This window comes from Somniosus microcephalus, chromosome 4 (assembly GCF_052327205.1).
Source record: "Somniosus microcephalus isolate GS21.2 chromosome 4, FLI_Smic_1.0, whole genome shotgun sequence".
Taxonomy (NCBI): domain Eukaryota; kingdom Metazoa; phylum Chordata; class Chondrichthyes; order Squaliformes; family Somniosidae; genus Somniosus; species Somniosus microcephalus.
Genome location: NC_140990.1, coordinates 184,989,231 through 185,010,734, shown reverse-complemented (window position 1 = coordinate 185,010,734; position 21,504 = coordinate 184,989,231). Strand labels below are relative to the sequence as shown.

The window sequence follows — 21,504 nt, the reverse complement described above, 5'->3', positions numbered from 1 at the left end:
ATTAAAACAATTAACACTAAATCAATTGATTCAAGACAAACTAAAAATGTATGCGCAATTAATCAACAAAGCACAGTATGTCCTGTGGCGCCCACCGGTGATGAAACGAACTGGCGGGCACCACGTGATCCTGTGTCAGGGCTTCTCGGGCACCTACATGAGCTTGTTAAAGAGAGACAGTCAGCCGGACGCACCCCCCAATCCTACAGATCCTGGACATGTGAATGTCCACCTTCGCCTGGCCCAGAAGCAGACCGACCAAGAGGTCCTCTGACTTACTCGCCACTTCCCCTGCTCACTGAGTGACCAAGGATAAGGAGCATAGAGGAGAAGTACAGCCGGAACTTTCGGAGCAGAAATTTCAGGTGGTGAAACAGGGCTGCAACATCTGGCACTGCATGTATATATCGAAGGTTGTTTTATCTTTCCCATAGAATGGGAATGTGGCTGAAATATTAGTGAAGTGGACCAGGAATTTACTTGATGCCACTGCGCCATGCATCGTATTCCATCCCAAGTCCCCAGTGGTGCCGGGATGGATTCCCGAATGCAGGTGTCTCCACTGGGGACACTCGCCCTCCATCTAAATTGGCAACCTTGCTTAGCTCACACAGGCAGCTGGTGTTACAGTAAGAGCTGCTGTCTCATGACTTTGAGGGTTTTTGTGCTCGACAAGGTGAGTGTGATGATACTCAACAACTGACATTGAAAAGTCATAGTCATAGAGACATAACGGCACTGAAGGAGGCCATTTGGCCCATCGAGTCTGTGCCGGCTCTCTGTTGAGCAACCCAGTCAGTCCCATTCCCCCGCTCTATCCCCGTAGCCCTGCAAGTTTATTTCGCTCAAGTGCCTATCCAGTCTCCCCTTGAAAACATTGAGTGTTTCCGCTTCCACCACTTCCGTCGGCAGCGAGTTTCAGATCCTCACCATTCGCTGCGTGAAAAAGTTTTTGCTCACACCCCCTGTATCTCTTGCCCAAAACCTTCAATCTGTGTTCCCTAGTCCTTGTACCATCAACTAGTGGGAACAGCCTTTCCCCGTCTAGCCTATCCAAATCCGTCATAATCTTGTACACCTCTATCAAATCACACCTCAACCTCCTTTGCTCTAATGAAAACAAATCCAGCTTCTCCAACCTGTCCTTGTAGCTAAGATCCCCCATCCCCGGAACCATTCTGGTAAATCTCCTCTGCACCCTCTCAAGGGCCTTCACATCCTTCCTAAAGTGTGGTGACCAGAACTGGACGCAATACTCCAGTTGTGGTCTAACCAGTGCTTTATAAAGGTTCAGCATAACTTCTCTACTTTTGTACTCAATACCTCTATTTATGAAGCCTAAGATCCCATATGCTTTGCTAACCACTCTCTCAATATGTCCTTCCACCTTCAGGGATCTATGCACATTAACTCCCAGGTCCCTCTGTCCCTGCACACTCTTTAAAACTGTGCCATTGTGTGTATATTGCCTCTCCCTGTTCCTTCTGCCAAATGTATCACCTCACACTTCTCTGTATTAAATTCCATCTGCCACTTTTCTGCCCATTCTGCTAGCCTTTCTATGTCCTGTTGCAGTCGATTGGCATCATCTTCACTGTTTGCCACACCCCCAAGATTGGTGTCATCGGCGTATTTAGAAATTCTACTCTGTTCCAATATCCAGGTCATTTTTGTATATATAAGTGGCCCCAGCACTGACCCTTGGGGAACACCACTGTCTACCATCCTCCAGTCTGAAAAACAGCCATTTACCACAACTCGCTGTTTTCTGTCCTTAAGCCAATTCCTTATCCAAGCTGCCACTGACCCACCTATTCCATGAGCCTCAATTTTGTTAACCAGCCTTCTATGTGATACTTTGTCAAACTCCTTCCTAAAATCCATGTCAACAACATTCATTGTATTCCCTTCATCAATCCTCCCTGTTACTTCGTCAAAACATTCAATTAGATTAGTCAAACACGATCTGCCTTTTACAAATCCGTGTTGGCTCTCCTTAATTAGCTTAAACCTCTCCAAGTGTCCGTTAATTTTTTCCTTGATTATTGTTTCTAAAACTTTACCCACCAGTGATGTTAAACTGACCAGCCTGTAGTTACTAGGATTGTCCTTACACCCTTTCTTGAACAATGGCGTCACATTTGCCACTTTCCAATCCTCAGGCACCTCCCCCACGTCTAGGGAAGATTGGAAAATTATGGCAAACGCTTCCCCGCTCTCCTCCCCCAATTCCCTGAGCAACCTGGGATGCAAGCCATCTGGACCAGGCGACTTACCCACTCTAAGCATATCCAGCCTTTCTAGTACATCCTGTCTCAATTTTCACCCCTTCCATTGCTTCTACCTTTTCCACTTCTACTGATATTTTGTCAGCATCCACCTCCTTAGTAAACACCGATACAAAGTACTCATTGAGTATTCTGGCCTTGCCCTGTGCCTCTAAGCATATATCACCTTCTTTGTCCCTAATAGGCCCCACCCCGCCTCTTACTACCCGCTTACTGTTTACCTTTTATGTTAACCGCCATTCTGCTCTCATTCTCTCTTTGCCAATCTTATTTTCATCTTCACTTCCCCTCTCAGCTTATTGTGTTTGGTCTGGTTCTCCCTTGAAGAATTCACCTGACATGCATCATACACTCTTTTGTTTCATCTTCATCTCTATCTCCCTCGTCATCCAAGGAGCGCCTTGCTTTGGTTCCCTTACCCTTTCCTCTTGTTGGAATGTACCTTTTCTTGTTGAAAAGTGTTTACTTTTCCCAACTCTGACCTCCCTCAGCTCGATGAGCCCAAAGTGCATTTTTTAAAATTCAACAAATATGTGCAGGTGTTTCTGGTTCTCCCTTTGTGCTCCTGCCTTAATATAGCAGTACTGAAAGGGCAGTAACAAAGGATTCAGGAGTATCAGCAGGTGTCCCATTTTCTTCATCTTGGAGTTGAATGGTAGTATAAAGGGATAGTTATAAAGATCTCAAAAACTGCTGCTACAGACGCTGAACCTCTGAGGCTGAGTATAAAGATAACCTAACCCAAGTGGAACCGGGAGTGTATTCCTGTACTGAGTGAGGTACCCTGTGAATGGGATAGAGAGATAGGGAGTGTATTCTTGTATTGAGTGAGGTTCCCTGTGATGGCATAGAGGGATGGGGAGTGTATTCCTATACTGAGTGGGATTATTTTCACTGGGTTAAGCATTGACTGTTGGTGTCTGATCAGCTGTTTGAAGAGCTTGAATTATTTGTAGAATCTATCAATCGGCTTGCTGCTGGGAATGCTTCAACAACTGGAGCTTAAGCAGCGATAAAGAAGGGTTCACCTCTTCAGAATCAAATGAAAACGCGTGTTTCAGATCATCTGAGGAAATGCTTCCTAATAGAGAATACTGTCGGAGGTAGTGCAAGCAACCAGTGTGGGAACAGACGAGTGAGAATTTTAAATAAGGGCGCCCACTAGTGGCGAGGTTGGGGTTTGTGTTGTAGAGGGGGTTGCGGCTGCATTGCCTGCTGACAGATATTACCCTCCCCTCGCTAGCCAGGGATTGACATGACGATAAATTACAGAAAAGACAAGCCTTTGTGGAACTGGAGAGACATCAAAAAATCTAGATGGCAGCATTCAGAATATTATATTCTCTAGCTTTGCAAGCTTTTAATAAATGTGTATTTATACATTTATTTTTTTCTATATACATGTGTGTATAAAACTATATGCTAAACTACATACTAAAAGAACCATCGAGATCTACAGCACAGGAGGGGGAGTATTCGGCCCATCATGTCTGTGCCAGTTCATAGCTGGAAAAATCCATGACGAATTCCTGTAGCCTTGCATCTTCCTTTGCTTCAGATATTGATCCATGAATTTCCCTTTAAAAATGCAATGGTCTCTGCCTCAACCACTCTCCGTGGCAAAGCATTCCATGCTCCAACAATGCTCGGTAAAGAAATTTCTCCACACCTCTGTCCCCAGTAGCTGTCCTCTTTCCTCTTCCTCCGCACCCCGCCCAAACCTTACCGCAAACCTACATAATTCTCAAGAGTCAAGCCCCACATGTGACCATTGTCAGGTGAGCTCTAGACAGAGTTACATTCCATTTATTTACCTTAATTTTATTTTGTCATTCTCCTGTAGGTGCTCGGTCTTGTTGGCAGCCCTCTTGTGCCTCACCCAAGTGAGCATTCTTCTTGTATGAGCCCAGTGAGTGTTGACAGGCTATTTGACTGTGGAGGGCATCTCGGCTCACTCAATCCTAATGATTATCCAGACGCAATTTCCAATGGGATAACTGAGTTGTGATCATAGGTGTAGACCGTGGCTTATTTTTTTATTAATCCCTCCCTCAGCCATAGGTTCTGAGGCACTCCGCCTGCTGCCTTAACTGACATGAGCTAACTCTGCACGCGGGGGGGGGGGGGGGTACAGCCCATTTATACTGCAGAACCATTTCTGCTACAGGTGAAGGGAAAGGAGAAAGAAAAGAACTTGCATTTATATAGCGCCTTTCACAACCTCTCAACCTCCCAAAGCGCCTTACAGCCAGAAAAGTACTTTTGAAGTATAGTCACTGTTGTAATGTAGGAAACAGGCATGCCAATTTGCACACAGCAATGTCCCACAAACAGCAGTGAGATAAATGACCAGATAACTTTTTTTTTAGTGATGTTGGTTTGAATAGTAGCCGTGGGATCTTTTACATCCAACTGAGGGGACAGACGGGCCTTAGTTTAATGTCTCATCCGAAAGACAGCACCTCCGACAGTGCAGCTCTCCCTCAGTACTTCATTGAAGTGTTAACTTGGATTATGGGTTTAAGTCTTTGAGTGGGGCTTGAACCCATGACCTTCTAACCCAGAGGAGAGTGTGCTAACACTGAGCCAATGCTGATGCTTCCAAGCCTGCTGAGGCTTTAAATTTGACCCATTTAAACTGTAGAGTAGCTGCAACACTGCTGGTGCACGTGATTGTTCAAGTCACATTTGTGTGAGGAAATATTGTACATTTGTCTGTAATTTGGGGGTTTCCTTTCTGTGCTGCATTTTTTTTTTAGCTTAAAAGCAGGCTTCTTTAAGAAAGATGACTTATGATGGGGCCATAGAGCGAGTGCTCAAAGTTATGTGGACAGTGGGGGCTCTTTGAAACCTGAGCTTCATGGACTGACTCTGAAGTAATGAGCAGGGTAGGTAGGGGAGAGAAGGGGTGACGACTGTTACAGATCCTGCATTTCAACCAAGCCCCTCAGATTAAAGGTTGGATTGAGGCCTTTGAATAAGAACATTTTATGCTGTGCTCAGTCATTATGCATTGTGTGGTGAGCATTGACTAAACACCTTATGCCGTGTAGTCTGCTTCAGCATGTGGGGTTTTGATGAGTTCATTAGTCCTTTCATCAGCAACTGCACCTAAAGTAAAGGATGAAGCAAGATGCAGCTATTTTGTTTGAGTTGTCTTGTATCTTGAACATCAGTCGCACTGTTTCTTTTGTTGGCTGTTTTCTTCTGAAAGCACTTACTCTTGGTGGGCAACAGTTCCATAACCACCAGCAACCCTCCAGCGCCTCGCCCAATTAACCTTTTTTTCACTGTCAGCTGAGATATTGAGAGTCAGCCGGATATCGTAACCCAGGCACTTCCCAAGCTCCTCCCTATGTAAACTCCAGCTCAACCAGGACTCCTCCGATGCTGCACTGTTCTGCTCGCCTCCCGCTTGCATCGTATCCACCTCATCCTGCTCTTCTCCACCGCCTGCCTCCAGTCCTGTACGACCCTGCTCGCCTCCATTGGCTTCCCATCTTCCTGGGGTGTTGATTCTAAAATCCTCGAACACAAATCGTTCCATGGCTTCGCATCTCCTCTGCAACCTCCTCCAGCCCTACCTGCATCCTCCACTCCGGCCTACGGTTCATTCCCTCCCCCTCCATTCTACCATTGGTGGCAGACCCTTCAGCCATTCTAACTCCTCCATCTCTACATTTCCAAACCCTCTGACCTCATCCTTGTGTTTGTACATTTTCCAGCAGGGTCACTGTATATTGGCCAGGAATGGGAGCCCTGGCAAATTTTCCTCTAATCCAGCAGTACTGAGGCAAGTTCTAACACCACCAGTTAGAATCATAGAATGGTTACAGCACAGAAGGAGGCCAATCGTCCCATGGAGCCCATGCCGGCTCTCTGCAAGAGCACTTCAGCTAGTCCCACTCCCCCGCCCTTTCTCTGTAGCCCTGCAATTTTTTTCCTTCAGGTACTTATCCAATTTATTTTTGAAAGCCACGATTGAATCTGTCTCCACCACTCTTTCAGGCAGCGCATTCCAGATCATAACCACTCGCTGCGTAAAAAGGTTTTCCTCATGTCGCCGGTGGTTCTTCTGCCAATCACCTTAAATCCATGTCCTCTGGTTCTCGACCCTTCTGCCAATGGGAACAGTTTCTCTCTATCTACTCTGTCTAGACCCCTCATGATTTTGAGCACCTCTATCACATCTCCTCCCAACCTTCTCCAGTCTATCCACATAACTGAAGTCCCTCATCCCTGGAACTATTATTGTAAATTTTTTCTGCACCCTCTAAGGCCTTCACATCCTTCCTGAAGTGCGGTGCCCAGAATTGGACACACTAATCCAGTTGAGGTAAGACCAGTTTTTTATAAAGATTCATCATAACGTCCCTTGCTTTTGTACTCGATGCCCCTATTTATAAAGTCCAGGATCCTGAATGCTTTTTTAACCACTTCCTCAACCTGCCCTGCCACCTTCAACGATTTGTGCACATATACCCCAGGTCTCTCTGTTCATGCACCCCCTTTAGAATTGTACCCTTTAGTTTATATTTCCTCTCCTCGTTCTTCCTACTAAAATGTATCACTTCGTACTTTTCTGCGTTAAATTTCATCCGCCATGTGTCTGCCCATTCCACCAGCAAGTTAGTTCAACACAATTTGTCTTTAACAAATCCGTGCTGGCTTTCCTTAATTGATCCACACTTATCCAAGTGGCTGTTAATTTTGTCCCGGATTATCGTTTCTAAAAACTTCCCTACTACCGAGGTTAAACTGACTGGCCTGTAGTTGCTGAGTTTATCCTTGCACCCTTTTTGAACAAGGGTGTATCATTTGCAATTCTCCAGTCCTCTGACACCACCCCCCGTACCTAAGGGGGATTGGAAGATTATGGCCAGTACCTCTGCAATTTCCACCTTTACTTCTCTCAACATCCTAGGATGCACCCCATCTGGTCCTAGTGACTTATCTACTTTAAATACAGCCAGCCTTTCTAGTACCTTCTCTCTGTCAATTTTTATCCCATCCAGTATCTCAATTACTCCCTCTTTCACTGTGACTTTGGCAGCATCTTCCTTGGTAAAGACAGATGCAAAGTACTCATTTAGTACATTAGCCATGCCCTCTGCCTCCATACGTAGGTCTCCTTTTTGGTCCCTAATCGGCCTCACCCATTTCTTTTACTACCCGTTTACTATTTATATGCCTATAGAAGACTTTTGGATTCCCTTTTATGTTAGCTGCCAATCTATTCTCATTTAGAAATTCTTCGCCCTCTCTGCCCTTTACAATTTACTTTCCCAGTCTGTATATTAGGATAATTGAAGTCCCCCGGTATCACTACTCTATAGTTCTTGCACCTCTCTGTTATTTCCCTGCAAATTTGCTGCTCGATTTCCTTCCCACTAGTTGGTTGCCTATAGAATACACCTAGTAGTGTAATGGCAACTCTCTCTTGTTTCTTCACTCTAACCAAATAGATTCTGGCCTTGACCCCTCCAGGACATCCTCTCCGGCACACTAATATTCTCAATCAACAGCAACACCCCACCTCCTTTCTTTCCTTCTCTATTATCCAGGAATATTTAGTACCAATCCTGCCAGGTAGGTCTCTGTTATCACCACAACATCATATTCCCATGTGGCTATTTGTGCCTGCAGCTCACCAACCTTATTAACCACACTGTGCGTTTACACACATGCACTGCAAACCTATCTTGGACCACCTTGTATTCTCTTAGTCTGACCCCACCTAATATTGTACTATTTCTTACTCGAGTGCTAGCTGTCTCTCCCAATCCTTTGTGCACCTTGTTTCTCCTTTCTAATGCTACATCCTGGTGCCCATTCCCAGCCAAATTAGTTTAAACCCTCCCCAACAGCACCAGCAAATCCCCCCGCAAGGATATTGGTCCCGGCTCTGTTGAGGTGCAACTCGTCTGGCCTGTATAGGTCCCACCTCCCCCAGTACCGGTCCCATCGCGTTATAGTGGTTATGTCACTGGACTAGTAATCCAGAGGCCTGGACTAATGATCCAGAGACATGAGTTCAAATCCCACCACGGCAACTGGGGAATTTAAATTAAATTAGTTAAATACATCGGGAATAAAAAGCTAGTATCAGTAATGGTGACCATGAAACTGTTGGATTGCGTAAAAACCCACCTGGTTCACTATTGTCCTTTAGGGAAAGAAATCTGCCGTCCTTACCTGGTCTGGCTTATATGCGACTCCAGATCCACAGCAATGTGGTTGACTCTTAACTGCGCTTTGAAATGGCTGACCAAGCCACTCCGTTGTAACAAACCACTACGAAAAGCAATAATAAGAATAACACCGGACAGACCACCCAGCATCAACCTCCGCACCAGCTACGGACACGACAACGGCACACCCAGCCCAGTCGACCCTGCAAAGTCATCCTCACTGACATCTGGGGACTTGTGCCAAGATTGGGAGAGCTGTCCCACAGACTAGTCAAGCAACAGTCTGACAGTCATACTCACAGAATCATACCCAGACTCCTCCATCACCATCCCTGGGAATGTCCTGTCCCACCAGAGGTGGCAGCACAGTGGTATACAGTCGGGAAGGAGTGGCCCTGGGAGTCCTCAACATTGACTCTGGACCCCATGAAGTCTCATGGCTTCAGGTCAAGCATAGATCAGGAAACCTCCTGCTGATTACCACCGACCGCCCTCCCTCAGCTGATGAATCAGTACTCCTCCATGTTGAACACTGCTTGGAAGAAGCACTGAGGGTAGCAAGGGCACAGAATGTACTCTGGGTGGGGGACTTAAATGTCCGTCACCAAGAGTGGCTCAGCAGAACCACTACTGACCGAGCTGGCCGAGTCCTGAAGGACATAGCTGCCAGACTGGTCCTGCAGCAGGTGGTGAGAGAACGAACACGAGGTAAAATTCTACTTGACCTCGTCCTAACCAATCCATCTGTCGCAGATGCATCTGTCCATGACAGCATTGGTAACGGTGACCGCAGTCCTTGTGGAGCCAAAGTCCTGTCTTCACACTGAGGACACCCTCCATCGTGTTGTGTGGCACTGCCACTGTGCTAAATGGGATAGATTCATAACAGATCTAACAGCTCAACACTGGGCATCCATAAGACGCAGTGTACCATCAGCAGCAGCAGAATTGTATTCCACCGCAATCTGTAACCTCATGGCCTGGCATATCCCTCACTCTACCATTGCCATCAAGCCAGGCGACCAACCCTGATTCAATGAGGAGTGCAGAAGAGCTTGCCAGGAGCAGCACCAGGCGTACCTAAAAATGAGGTGCCAACCTGGGGAAGCTGCAACACAGGACTACATGCATGTTAAACAGCAGAAGCAGCACGTTATAGACAGGGCTAAGCGATCCCACAATCAACGGATCAGATCTAAGCTCTGCAGTCCTGCCAGATCCAGTCGTGAATGGTGGTGGACAATTAAACAACTAACGGGAGGAGGAGGCGCCAGGAATATCCCCATCCTCAATGATGGCGGAGCCGAGCACGTGAGTGCAAAAAACCAGGCTGAAGCATTTGCAACCATCTTCAGCCAGAAGTGCCGAGTGGATGATCCATATCGGCCTCCTCCTGAAGTCCCCACCATCACAGAAGCCAGTCTTCAGCCAATTTGATTCACTCCACGCGATATCAAGAAACGGCTGAGTGCACTGGATACAGCAAAGGCGATGGGCCCTGACAACATCCCGGCTGTCGTGCTGAAGACTAGTGCTCCAGAACCAGCCGTGCCTCTAGCCAAACTGTTCCAGTACAGCTACAACACTGGCATCTACCCGACAATGTGTAAAACTGCCCAGGTATATCCTGTCCTCAAAAAGCAGGACAAATCCAATCTTGCCAATTACCGCTCTATCAGTCTACTTTCAATCATCAGCAATGTGATGGAAGGTGTCGTCGACAGTGCTATCAAGTGGCACTTACTCACCAATATCCTGCTTACCGATGCTCAGTTTGGGTTCCGCCAGGACCACTCTGCTCCAGACCTCATTACAGCCTTGGTCCATACATGGACATAAGAGCTGAATTCCAGAGGGGGAAACTCTCCACTGGCTGGAGTCATACCTCGCACAAAGGAAGATGGTTGTGGTTGTTGGAGGTCAATCATCTCGGCCCCAGGATATCGCTGCAGGAGTTCCTCAGGGCAGTGTCCTAGGCCCAACCATCTTCAGCTGCTTCATCAGTGACCTTCCCTCCATCATAAGGTCAGAAGTGGGGATGCTCCACCTGATTGAGGTGTACAAAATTATGAGGGGCATAGATAGGGTAGATAGAAAGGAACTTTTTCCCTCAGTAGAGGGGTCAATAACAAGGGGGCATAGATTCAAGGTAAGGGGCAGGAGGTTTAGAGGGGATTTGAGGAAGAACTTTTTCACCCAGAGGGTGGTTGGAATCTGGAACTCACTGCCTGAAAGGGTGGTAGAGGCAGGAACCCTCACAACATTCAAGAAGCATTTGGATGAGCACTTGAAACGCCATAGCATACAAGGCTACAGACCAAATGCTGGAAAATGGGATTAGAATAGACAGGGCTTGATGGCCGGCGCGGACGCGATGGGCTGAAGGGCCTCTTTGCTGTATAACTCTATGACTCTATGTTCGCTGATGATTGCACAGTGTTCAGTTCCATTCGTAACTCCTCAGATAATGAAGCAGTCTATGCCCACATGCAGCAAGACCTCGACGACGTTCAGGCTTGGGCTGATAAGTGGCAAATAACATTCGTGCTACACAAGTGCCAGGCAATGACTATCTCCTACAAGCGATAGTCTAACCACCGCCCCTTGACATTCAACGGCATTACTATTGCTGAATCACCCACCATCAACATCCTGGGGGTCACCATTGACCAGAAACTTAACTGGACCAGCTACATAAATACAGTGGCAACAAGAGCGGGTCAGAGGCTGGGTATTCTGCAGTGAATATCTCACCTCCTGACTCCCCAAAGCCTTTCTACCATCTACAAGGCATAAGTCAGGAGTGTGATGGAATGAGTGCAGTTCCAACAACACTCAAGAAGCTCGACACCATCCAGGACAAAGCAGCCTGCTTGATTGGCACCCCATCCACCACCTTAAACATTCACTCCCTCCACCACCGGCATACCTTGGCTGCAGTGTGTACCATCTACAAGATGCACTGTGGCAACTCACCAAGGCTTCTTCGGCAGCACCTCCTAAACCCGCGACCTCTACCACCTAGAAGGACAAGGGCAGCAGGCGCATGGGAACGCCATCACCTGCAAGTTTCCCTCCAAGCCTCACACCATCCTGACTTGGAAATATATCGCCATTCCTTCATCGTCGCTGGGTCAAAATCCTGGAACTCCCTCCCTAACAGCACTGTGGGAGTACCTTCACCACACTGACTGCAGCGGTTCAAGAAGGCGGCTCACCACCACCTTCTCGATGGCAGTAAGGGATGGGCAATAAATGCTGGTCTTGCCAGCGACGCCCACATCACATGAATGAATTTTTAAAAATCCAGGAATCTAAAGCCCTCCCTCCTGCGCTGCCTCTCCAGCCACGCATTCATCTGCTCTATTATCCTATTTCTATACTCTCTAGCTCGTGGCACCGGGAGCAATCCGGAGATTACTACCTTTTGAGGTCTTGCTTATTAATCTTTTATCTAGTTCCCTAAATCTGCTTGCAGGACCTTAGCCCTCTTTCTACCTATGTCATTGGTACCGATATGGACCACGACCTCTGGCTGTCCACCCTCCCCCCTCAATGTTCTGCAGCCACTCAGTGACATTCTTGACCCTGGCACCAGGGAGGCAACATACCATCCTGGAATCGCGTCTGCAGTTCGTGGCCTGGCTGAGGTCGGCTAATTCGACACAGACCAAGAATCGAACCTGAGACTTTCTGGTCTTTGTGGCTTAGTGCTTCCTTTGTCCATCATAGTGAGGGTTGGAGGAGCCTGTTCAAGGTAATCGTAATAAAATGAGCCTATATCTTCTAATGAGGTAAAAAGAGCTGCGAATTGGATTCTGAAATACAAAGAGAAAATGCTGGTAATATACAAGTCAGTGTTTGGGAGAGAGAGAAGGTAGATTCATGTTAAGCTCATGACCCCTCCTCGTGCTTGTATGGCTGCGGTCGTCACTGTTTGATTCAGTTGAACTATCTGGCGAGGCTGGAGATCATTTTTTTGTGGTGCTGGGGAGTGGAGGAATTTTGAGCTCTGGTGCCCACTGCTGCCCATCAGCGAGCAACTGGCAGTCAGGTATAACTCCGAGTCAAATTCCCTCTGCTTTCATGCTCAACGTCTAAGTGCACTCCCTGTTGCATCGCTGTGATATTTGCATTTCTTGCCCCAGCCACCCTGTCAGCTCTGAGTGAGTATGCTGAATTTGTTGCAGTTTTGTCTTGTACCCTTGTTGCTTTTAGGAGCCAGATTGACTCATCATGCTTACAGCTATGAGACTGAGCGAGCTTGGATCGCATAAGTCGGAGCTGGATTAATGCCCAGTGCTCCGAGGTGAAAGAGCAGCATTTTAACCCCTTGTCCCACCCAGTTCCCTGGTTCATCTCTTAGCATCATGGCATATGCTGCAGGTTTGGCATTAATCCCCCTACCACATTGATACCATCTGTACGATCTGTTGTTAGTAGATTCTGGAAAAAATCCTGGGATGAGGCAGAAGGTTTGGGCTTTTTTTGGTGTCTAAGGCCCTGATGATACTTTAAAATTCACAATATAACCAGCCAACCATCTGGTAGCATTGCTTCCACCCGGTTACAGAGCCAGGACCTTGACTCCCAGTGGTCACCGTCAGCTGAGGTGAGAACAGTTGCAATGTTTTGAAATCTTGCAAGCCATCGTGCCTGTGCCGGCGTTTTGATGGAGCAATCCTTAGTCTCACTCCTCTGCCTTCCCCAAAGCCCTGTAAATTTTTCCTTTTCAAGTATTTATCCAATTCTCTTTTGAAAGTTACTATTGAATCTGCTTTCACCACCCTTTCAGGCAGCGTATTGCAGATCATCGTAACTCGCTGTAAAATGAATTCTCCTCGTCTTTAGAAAACTGGAAGTGTTAATATTTAGAAAGCCCTTGCACAATCCTTTGACAACCTAGTTCCACAATTTTTGGAGGACTTGATCAATTGAACAAGAGTAGTCAAAGGAAGAAGGAGGCCAAATGGGGACCAAAACTGAGACCTTTTTGTGGAGGCGAGGGCATGACTGAGGTACTAAATGAGAACTTTGCATCAGTCTTCACTAAAGAAGAGGATGCTGCCAGTGTCACAATAGAGGAGGAGGTACTAGAGAAATTGGCTTGGATAAAAGAATATTAAGAGGAGGTACTTAAAAGGTTGGCAGTGCTCAGAGTAGAAGAGTCACCCGGCCTGGATGGAATGCCTTCTAGGTTGCTGAGTGAAGTAAGGGTGGAAAGAGCAGTGGCTCTGGATATGGGAGGGGTGCCAGAGGACTGGAGGATTCCAAATGTTACACCCCTGTTCAAAAAGGGGGAGATATATAAACCTGGTTACTACAGGGGAAATTTTTGGAGACCATAATGTGGTACAAAATTAATTGTGACTTGGAAAGACATGGGTTGATAAATGACAGCCAGCACAAATTTGTTAAATACAAATTTTGTCTGACAAACTTGATTGAGTTCTTTGATGAAGTAACGGAGAGGGTTGATGAGGTTAGTATGGTTGATGTTGTGCATGTGAACTTTCAAAAGCTGTTTGACAAAGTATAATAGACTTGTTAGCAAAATTGACCTCATGGAATTAAAGGGGCAGTGGCAGTGTGGAAACTGGCTAAGAGACAGAAAGCAGAGAGTAGTGGTGAACGGTTGTTTCAGACTGGAGGGAAATATAAAGTGGTGTTTCCCAGGGGTCGGTATTAGGACCACTGCTATTTTTGATATAAATGTACAGGGCATCATTTCAAAGTTTGCAGATGACACGAAACTCAAAGGTATTAAACAGTGAGGAGGATAGTAACAGACTTCAGGAACACATAAACTGGTGAAGTGGACAGACACATGGCAGATGCAATTTAACACAGGAATGTGAGGTAATGCATTTTGGTAGGAAGAATGAGGAGAGGCAATATAAACTAAATGGTACAATTTTAAAGGGGGTGCAGAAACAGAAACCTGAGGTGTATGTTCACAAATCTTTGAAGGCTGTAGGACAAGTTGAGAAGGCTGTTAAAAAAGGGGGAAAATTGCAGGGCTAAGGGGAAGAAACAGAGGAGTGGGACTAATTGGATAGCTCTTTTAAGTGACCCTAGAAATAGTAGATGCATTGCTGGTCATCTTCTGAATGACTTCCTTCTGTATTGTATCATTCTATGAATTGCCTGCTGTGTGACATTGATGTCAAACCGCCTCCATGTGCCTATTAACCTTGTGTTCATAACCACCGACTCCCCATTGGTGCTGTGATCCGCCCCCTGCTGCCCATTGGTCGAGCAGTTTAGGATTCAGCAAAGGAGGACAAAGGGATTAATTAAGAGGGGGGAAATAGAGTATGAGAGTAAGCTTGCAGGGAATATAAAAACTGACTGTAAAAGCTTCTATAGATATGTGAAGAGAAAAAGATTGGTAAAGTCAAGCATAGTAGGTCCCTTGCAGTCAGAATCAGGGGAATTTATAATGGGGAACAAAGAAATGGCTGACCAATTAAATACATACTTTGGTTCTGTCTTCACAAAGAAGGACACAAATAACCTCCCAGAGATGTCGGGGAACATAGGGTCTAATGAGAGGAAGGAACTGAATGAAATCAGTATTTGTAGGGAAATGGTGTTCGGGAAATTGATGGGATTAAAGGTCGATAAATCCCCAGGGCCTGATAATCTACATCCTAGGGTACTTAAGGAAGTGGCCCTAGAAATAGTAGATGCATTGCTGGTCATCTTCCAAAATTCAGTAGACTCAGAACAGTTCCCATGGATTGGAGGGTAGCTAATGTAACCCCACTATTTAAAAATGATGGTAGAGAGAAAACGGGGAATTATAGACCGGTAAGCCTGACATCGGTAGTGGGGAAAATGCTAGAGTCCATTATAAAAGATGTAATAGCAGAGCACTTGGAAAACAGTGACAGGATTGGACAAAGTCAACATGGATTTACAAAAGTTAAATCATGCTTGACTAATCTACTGGAATTTTTTGAGGATGTAACTGGTAGAATAGATAAGGGAGAACCAGTGGATGTGATGTATTTGGACTTTCAAAAGGCTTTCGATAAGGTCCCGCATAAGAGATTAGCGTGCAAAGTTAAAGCACATGGAATTGGGGGAAAGGTACTGACTTGGATAGAGAACTGGTTGGCAGACAGGAAGCAAAGAGTTGGAATAAACTGGTCTTTTTCCGAGTGGCAGGCAGTGACTAGTGGGGTACCGCAGGGATCGGTGCTAGGACCCCAGCTATTCACAATATATATTAATGATCTAGACGAGGGAACTAGATGTAATATCTCCAAGTTTGCAGATGACACAAAGCTGGGTAGGTGTGTGCTGTGAGGAGGATACAGAGAAACTCCAGTATGATTTGGACAGGTTGGGTGATTGGGCAGAAGCATGGCAGATGCAGTATAATGTGGATAAATGCAAGGTTATCCACTTTGGTGGCAAAAACAGGAAGGCAGATTATTATCTGAATGGCAATAGATTGGGAAAAGGGGAAGTGCAAAGAGACCTGGGTGTCCTTGTGCACCAGTCGCTGAAGGAAAGCATGCCGGTGCAGCAGGCGGTTAAGAAGGCAAATGGTATGTTGGCCTTCATAGCGAGAGGATTCGAGTACAGGAGCAAGGATGTCTTGCTGCAGTTGTACAGGGCCTTGGTGAGACCACACCTTGAGTACTGTGTGCAGTTTTGGTCGCCTTATCTGAGGAAGGATGTTCTTGCCATGGAGGGAGTGCAGTGAAGATTCACCAGACTGATACCTGGGATGGCAGGAATGACGTATGAAGAGAGATTGGGTCGATTGGGCTTATATTCGCTAGAGTTTAGAAGAATGAGAAGGGATCTTATTGAAACTTATAAAATTCTAACAGGACTAGACAGACTAGGTGCAGGAAGGATATTCCCGATGGCGGGGGAGTCCAGAACCAGGGGTCACAGTCTAAGGATAAAGGGTAAGCCATTTAGGACTGAGATGAGGAGGAATTTCTTCACCCAGAGAGTGGTGAACCTGTGGAATTCTCTACCACAGAAGGCAGTTGAGGCCAATTCATTAAATATATTCAAGAAGGAGTTCGATATATTTCTTAAGGCTAAAGGGATCAAGGGATATGGTGAGAAAGCAGGGACCGGGTACTGAATTTGGTTGATCAGCCATGATCTCAATAAATAGCGGAGCAGGCTCAAGGGGCCGAGTGGCCTACTCCTGCTCCTATCTTCTATGATTGTCCCCAGCTGCCCATTGGCGTGGCTGTCACCAGCCCTTGATGCCGATTGGCTTAGCTGTGTCACCCTTTCCTGCCCATTGGCCTGGCTATGTCACCAGCCTTCGATGCCAATTGGCTTAGCTGTGTCACTCTCTCCTGTGTACTCGCCCCACTGGTGCTGTGTGACTCGTGCCCATTATTCTATATCCTGTATGAACTTTTGCCACTGTTTTGACTGAGTCAACATTCCCTTTTCAGACTGTGGACATTCACAAGGAAAAGGTTGCCAGAAGAGAGATTGGCATCTTGACAACCAACAAAAACACCTCCAGGACTCACAAAATCATCGCCCCGTCCAACCCTGAGAGGCCTGTCAGGTACATCAGGAAGCCCATCGATTACGCCATCTTGGATGACATCGGTCATGGAGTGAAGGTATGCTTTGTAGGACTGGGAACTGGTAACAGAGCTCTCAGCTGGAGGCGGAGTTACAGGAGCTGCTCGGGTAGAGATTAATAAAATGTTGCGTTGTGACAAGGCCGGTATATCGGAGCAGTCGCTGACATGCTGTAGAATTAGAAGTAACTGAAAAGGGCAAATTGGAAATGGTTTAAAATGCATTCTTTTAAAGTAGGCGTCTCATTGAAGAGAATTGTTGACTCGTATGTACAAAAAGTCCATTCCCCACTTACTGGAACATTAACAGTGTGTGATTTTTGAGTTGTCCAGTAAGTGATGCTTTTAATCTCATCATTAGCACAATGTCCTAAAGGAAGGGCTAATTAATTGGACCTGGTATTCTGTTATAATATATCCCCGCTCAATGTTCTAGTAAAGCCATCTCACGGCAGCCATTAGCTATTAGAGGTGGCTACATCTGCTGACATATATAGAATGGTATATTGAAGTGCTTTTGTATAGATGTATACCAGGAGCAAAATGCTGACAGAGACCCAAGCGCTGCTCTCCCTGTTTCAATTGACCCGTGATGGTGCCAGTTGTAGAAAGTCCCACGTTTCGTACTACCTACAACACCCATACTTGGAGTCCCCCTCCTTAATATTCAGGGTGTGCCATCGACGGTGGGAGATTGGAAACATGGATTTGGCTGTATTGAGGTACACAGGTTAGAAGGGACATAACCCTCATAGATTGTTGGGACCCAGGTTCGATCCCCGGCCTGTGCTGAGACAGCTGATCTCCGGGATGCTGGGAACCCTGTGTTACAGAAAGGGGGAGAAAATGAGCCAGTATTCCTGCTCTTGATCCGATTCCAGTGATCGCTGCTGGGAAGTATGTGTGTGTATAGACATCAGGCGATGCCCCCATGATCAAATACCTTGCTGGCGCTCACTGTCCTGGTTCACATGTCAAGAGCAGCCATTTAGGTGGAAGGTGTCTGGTTGCCTGCAGAACTGCACCCAAGCAAGATCCGCCTCAGGAGATGAGTGTTAAAATTGGGAGGGGCAGGTCAGGAGAGTGACATGGAAACATTGAAGATTCAATAGGGTAGGTACAGAGGAACTATTTCCTCTGGCAGGTGTATCCAGAGAGAGAGAGAGAGCACAATCTTAAAATTAGAGCTAGGCCATTTAGGAATGAAATGAAGAAGTGCCTTTTCACACAAAGCATAGTGGAAATGTCGAATTCTCCCCCCCCCCCCAAAAGGCTGAGGATGCTGGGTCAACTTGAATTTTCAAAACTGAGATCTTAGATTTTTGTGAGGTAAGGGTATCGAGGGATATGGCGCAAACGCAGGTAAATGGAGCTGAGGTACAGATCAGCCATGATCTAATTGAATAGTGGAGCAGGATGACCTATTCCTTTGTTCCTATGAGCCAGTACACTCTTGTTGTAGGAGGAAATATGTGATACTACAATTGGTGTCACTGGCATCTCTGCAACAGATTAACTGGGCAGAGCTTAGGTTTGCCTGTGCAAATCTGGAGAGTCGAGCTAGAATTGTGCTGAAATTGAGTCTGACGCTGGAATTCGTGGCTCTCTATAAATGGCTTGTGAGATCGTGACCTGGCCTGAACGAGTGATAATGAACTGATAGTTGGAACTTCTCCAAGTTAGCAGGAAGATTTCAGTGAGATCTGCACCTCTACCTGTGGGATGTAGAGGCAGTGGGCCAGAAGGCAGGGGTTTTGCAGTAAGATCTTAACTTGTGATAGTCCTGTTGCCTATCCAGATCTTGAGAGGTAAGCACTGGGAAGGTGATAAACAACAGCAACTTGCACTTGTATATCACCTTTAACGCAGTAAAACGTCCAAAGATGTGCGGGCTAGGTTGATTGGCTATGATAAATTGACCCTTAGTGTTAGGGGGATTAAATACACGGGGATAGGGTGGGATATGTGTTGATGTAGGGGTTACAGGGATCGGGTGGGATATGTGTCGGTGCAGGCTCGATGGGCCGAAATGGCCTCTATCTGCACTGTGGGGTTTCTGTGATTCTGTGATTCACAGGAGCATTATACCGAGCCCCACAAAAAGATATTGGGACAAGTGACCAAAAGCTTGGTCAAAGAGGTCGGTTTTAAGGAGCGTCTTAAAGGAGGAGAAAGAAGTAGAGGCGGAGAGGTTTCGGGAGGGAATTCCTGAGCTGGGGCCTAGGCAGCTGAAGGCACGGCCGCTAATGGTGGAGCGATTTAAAATCGGGGAAGCGCAAGAGTCCAGAATTGGAGGAATGCAGAGATCTCGGAGGGTTATGGGGCTGGAGGAGGTTACAGAGAGAGAGGGGCGAGGAAAGAAGGATGAGAATTTTAATATTGAGGCGTTGCTGGATCAGGAGGCAGTGTAGGTCAGCGAGCACAGGATCTGATGGGCGAATGAACGGGACTTGGTGCGAGTTAGGATACGGGCAGCAGAGTTTTGGATGAGCTCAAATTTATGGAGGGTGGAAGATGGAAGGCCGGCCACGAGAGCGTTGGAATAGTCGAGTCCAGAGGTAACAAAGGCATGGATGAGGGGTTTGGCAGCAGATGAGCTGAGGCAGGGGCAGAGACGGCCAATGTTACAGATGTGGAAGTAGGCCCTTGGTGAAGAAGTGGATATGTAGTCGGAAGCTCATCCTGGGGTCAAATAGGTCAAGTGATGGAATCGGGAGCTGGGGAACGGAGTTTGTGGCAGGGACTGACGACAATGGATTCGGTCTTCCCAATATTTAGCTTGAGGACATTTCTGCTCATCCAATACTGGATGTCGGACAAGCAGTGTGAAAAATCAGACGGTGGAGGGATCCGGAAAGGTAGAGCTGGGTGTCGTTGGCAAATGTGGGGATTCCGGAGGTAACAATGCGAGAGTGGGAAGATAAGAATGGAATCAGGTGAGGGAAGTCGCACCCAGCTGGATGACTGAGGAGGATGGTGTGGCTAACTGTGTTAAAGGCTGCAGACAGGTTGAGAAGGTTAAGGATGGATTTTTACCTGGTCAGTTTCACAGGATGTCATTTGTGACTTTGATAGCCATTTCGGTATTGTGGCAGGGACGGAAACCTGATTAGAGGGATTCAAACATGGAGCTGTGGGAAAGATGGGCACGGATTTGGGAGGCGGCAATACGTTCGAGGACTTTGGCGAGGAAAGAGAGGTTGGAGATGGGGCAGTAGTTTGCAAGGAGTCGAGGATGGTTTTTTTGAGGAGGGGGATGACGATACAGTGCCCAGGTCCCCCAATGGTCCCACCACCCACAGTAGCGCAAAACTGTACAAGAGCCCATGTTCTATCCCTGGTCTTTGCTGAGTTAACAGGTCGCAGCCAGGGCCACAACCCCTCAGGCTAGGGGAGGTTTAGTCAGCCAGGTGTCCTGTTCCTTATCGCTGCTCAGTGGTCCCCTGCGGGAAGTGCATGTGTGCACATAAGATCAGGACAGGGATGGGCTGGCTGGCGCTGCCCTCCACTGCCCAGGTTCACGAATGGTTCACGTAAGCTCGAGGAACAGCACCTCATCTTTCGAATAGGCACTTTATAGCCCTCTGGACTCGACATAGAGTTCAACAATTTCAGATCATAACCTCAGCCCCGTTACATTTTTTATCCACACTTTTTGTTTGCGCCTCTTTTTTTCTCCCCTCCCACATGGCAGCTGTCTTTCAGTCTGCCAGCACAATTCATACTCCACCTGGAGCCATCCTTGGTTTCTTAACCTGTCCCATTACCATCTCCTCCTGCCTTGAATATCTCCTAATGCCTCTTTACTTCTCCTGCCTTCCATCCTATCACAGACCTTCCCTTTTTGTTCTTTCATCCCCTCCCCATATCCCAGCCCCTAAACTTGCTTTAAAATCTGTTCCTTTTCCTGCTTTTTTCCAGTTCTGACAAAAGGTCTTCGACCTGAAACGTTAACTCTGTTTCTCTCTCCACGGATGCTGCCTGGCCTGCTGAGTTTTTCCAGCGTTTTCTGTTGTTATTTCACAAATGGCTACTTGCCAGGGAACTGGAGTGGCGATTACTCAGTCTGGCTCAGTTCTTGTAGGGCACAAATCCTGCATCAAAATTTTGAAACAATTTCAATGAAAATTGGACACTGCATCAAAGTGGCATCTTGTCTACATTTAGACACATAGAATAAAATTCCTGTGTTGCTGACCATGAAACACCATTGGAGAAATCGCTATTGAAATACTGACTCAAAAAACAGCTCTTGGCACCTCTGTGGATAGCAGTGAGATAGATTAGTTAAATGGTTGCGGATTCCCAGTCTCGGGAAATGCCCCTGTGACTTCCCACTGTGAGCTCAAGGCAGGTTCTTGATCTCAAAAGATGGAGATGCTGCTTTATCCATCATATATTATCTTGGGATCTCGTGATTACAACTTATCCTGGTGGTGAGTGCCACCT

At 46.7% G+C, this 21,504-nt stretch overlaps 1 protein-coding gene across 6 annotated transcripts in view; it reads left to right on the top strand.

Annotated features, from left to right (window-relative positions):
• The window catches only part of LOC147120069 (abl interactor 2), a 229,203-nt gene that overhangs the window by 155,268 nt on the left and 52,431 nt on the right, over positions 1 to 21,504 (top strand). For 5 of the 6 annotated variants that reach the window (XM_085985605.1, XM_085985604.1, XM_085985601.1 and 2 more), the window contains one exon: positions 16,918 to 17,094. The exons of the other annotated variant lie outside the window; for it this stretch is intronic. In XM_085985605.1, coding sequence (XP_085841731.1) covers positions 16,918 to 17,094 — 177 coding nt within the window. The remainder of the gene's footprint in view (positions 1 to 16,917; positions 17,095 to 21,504) is intronic. 6 annotated transcript variants of the gene reach the window in all.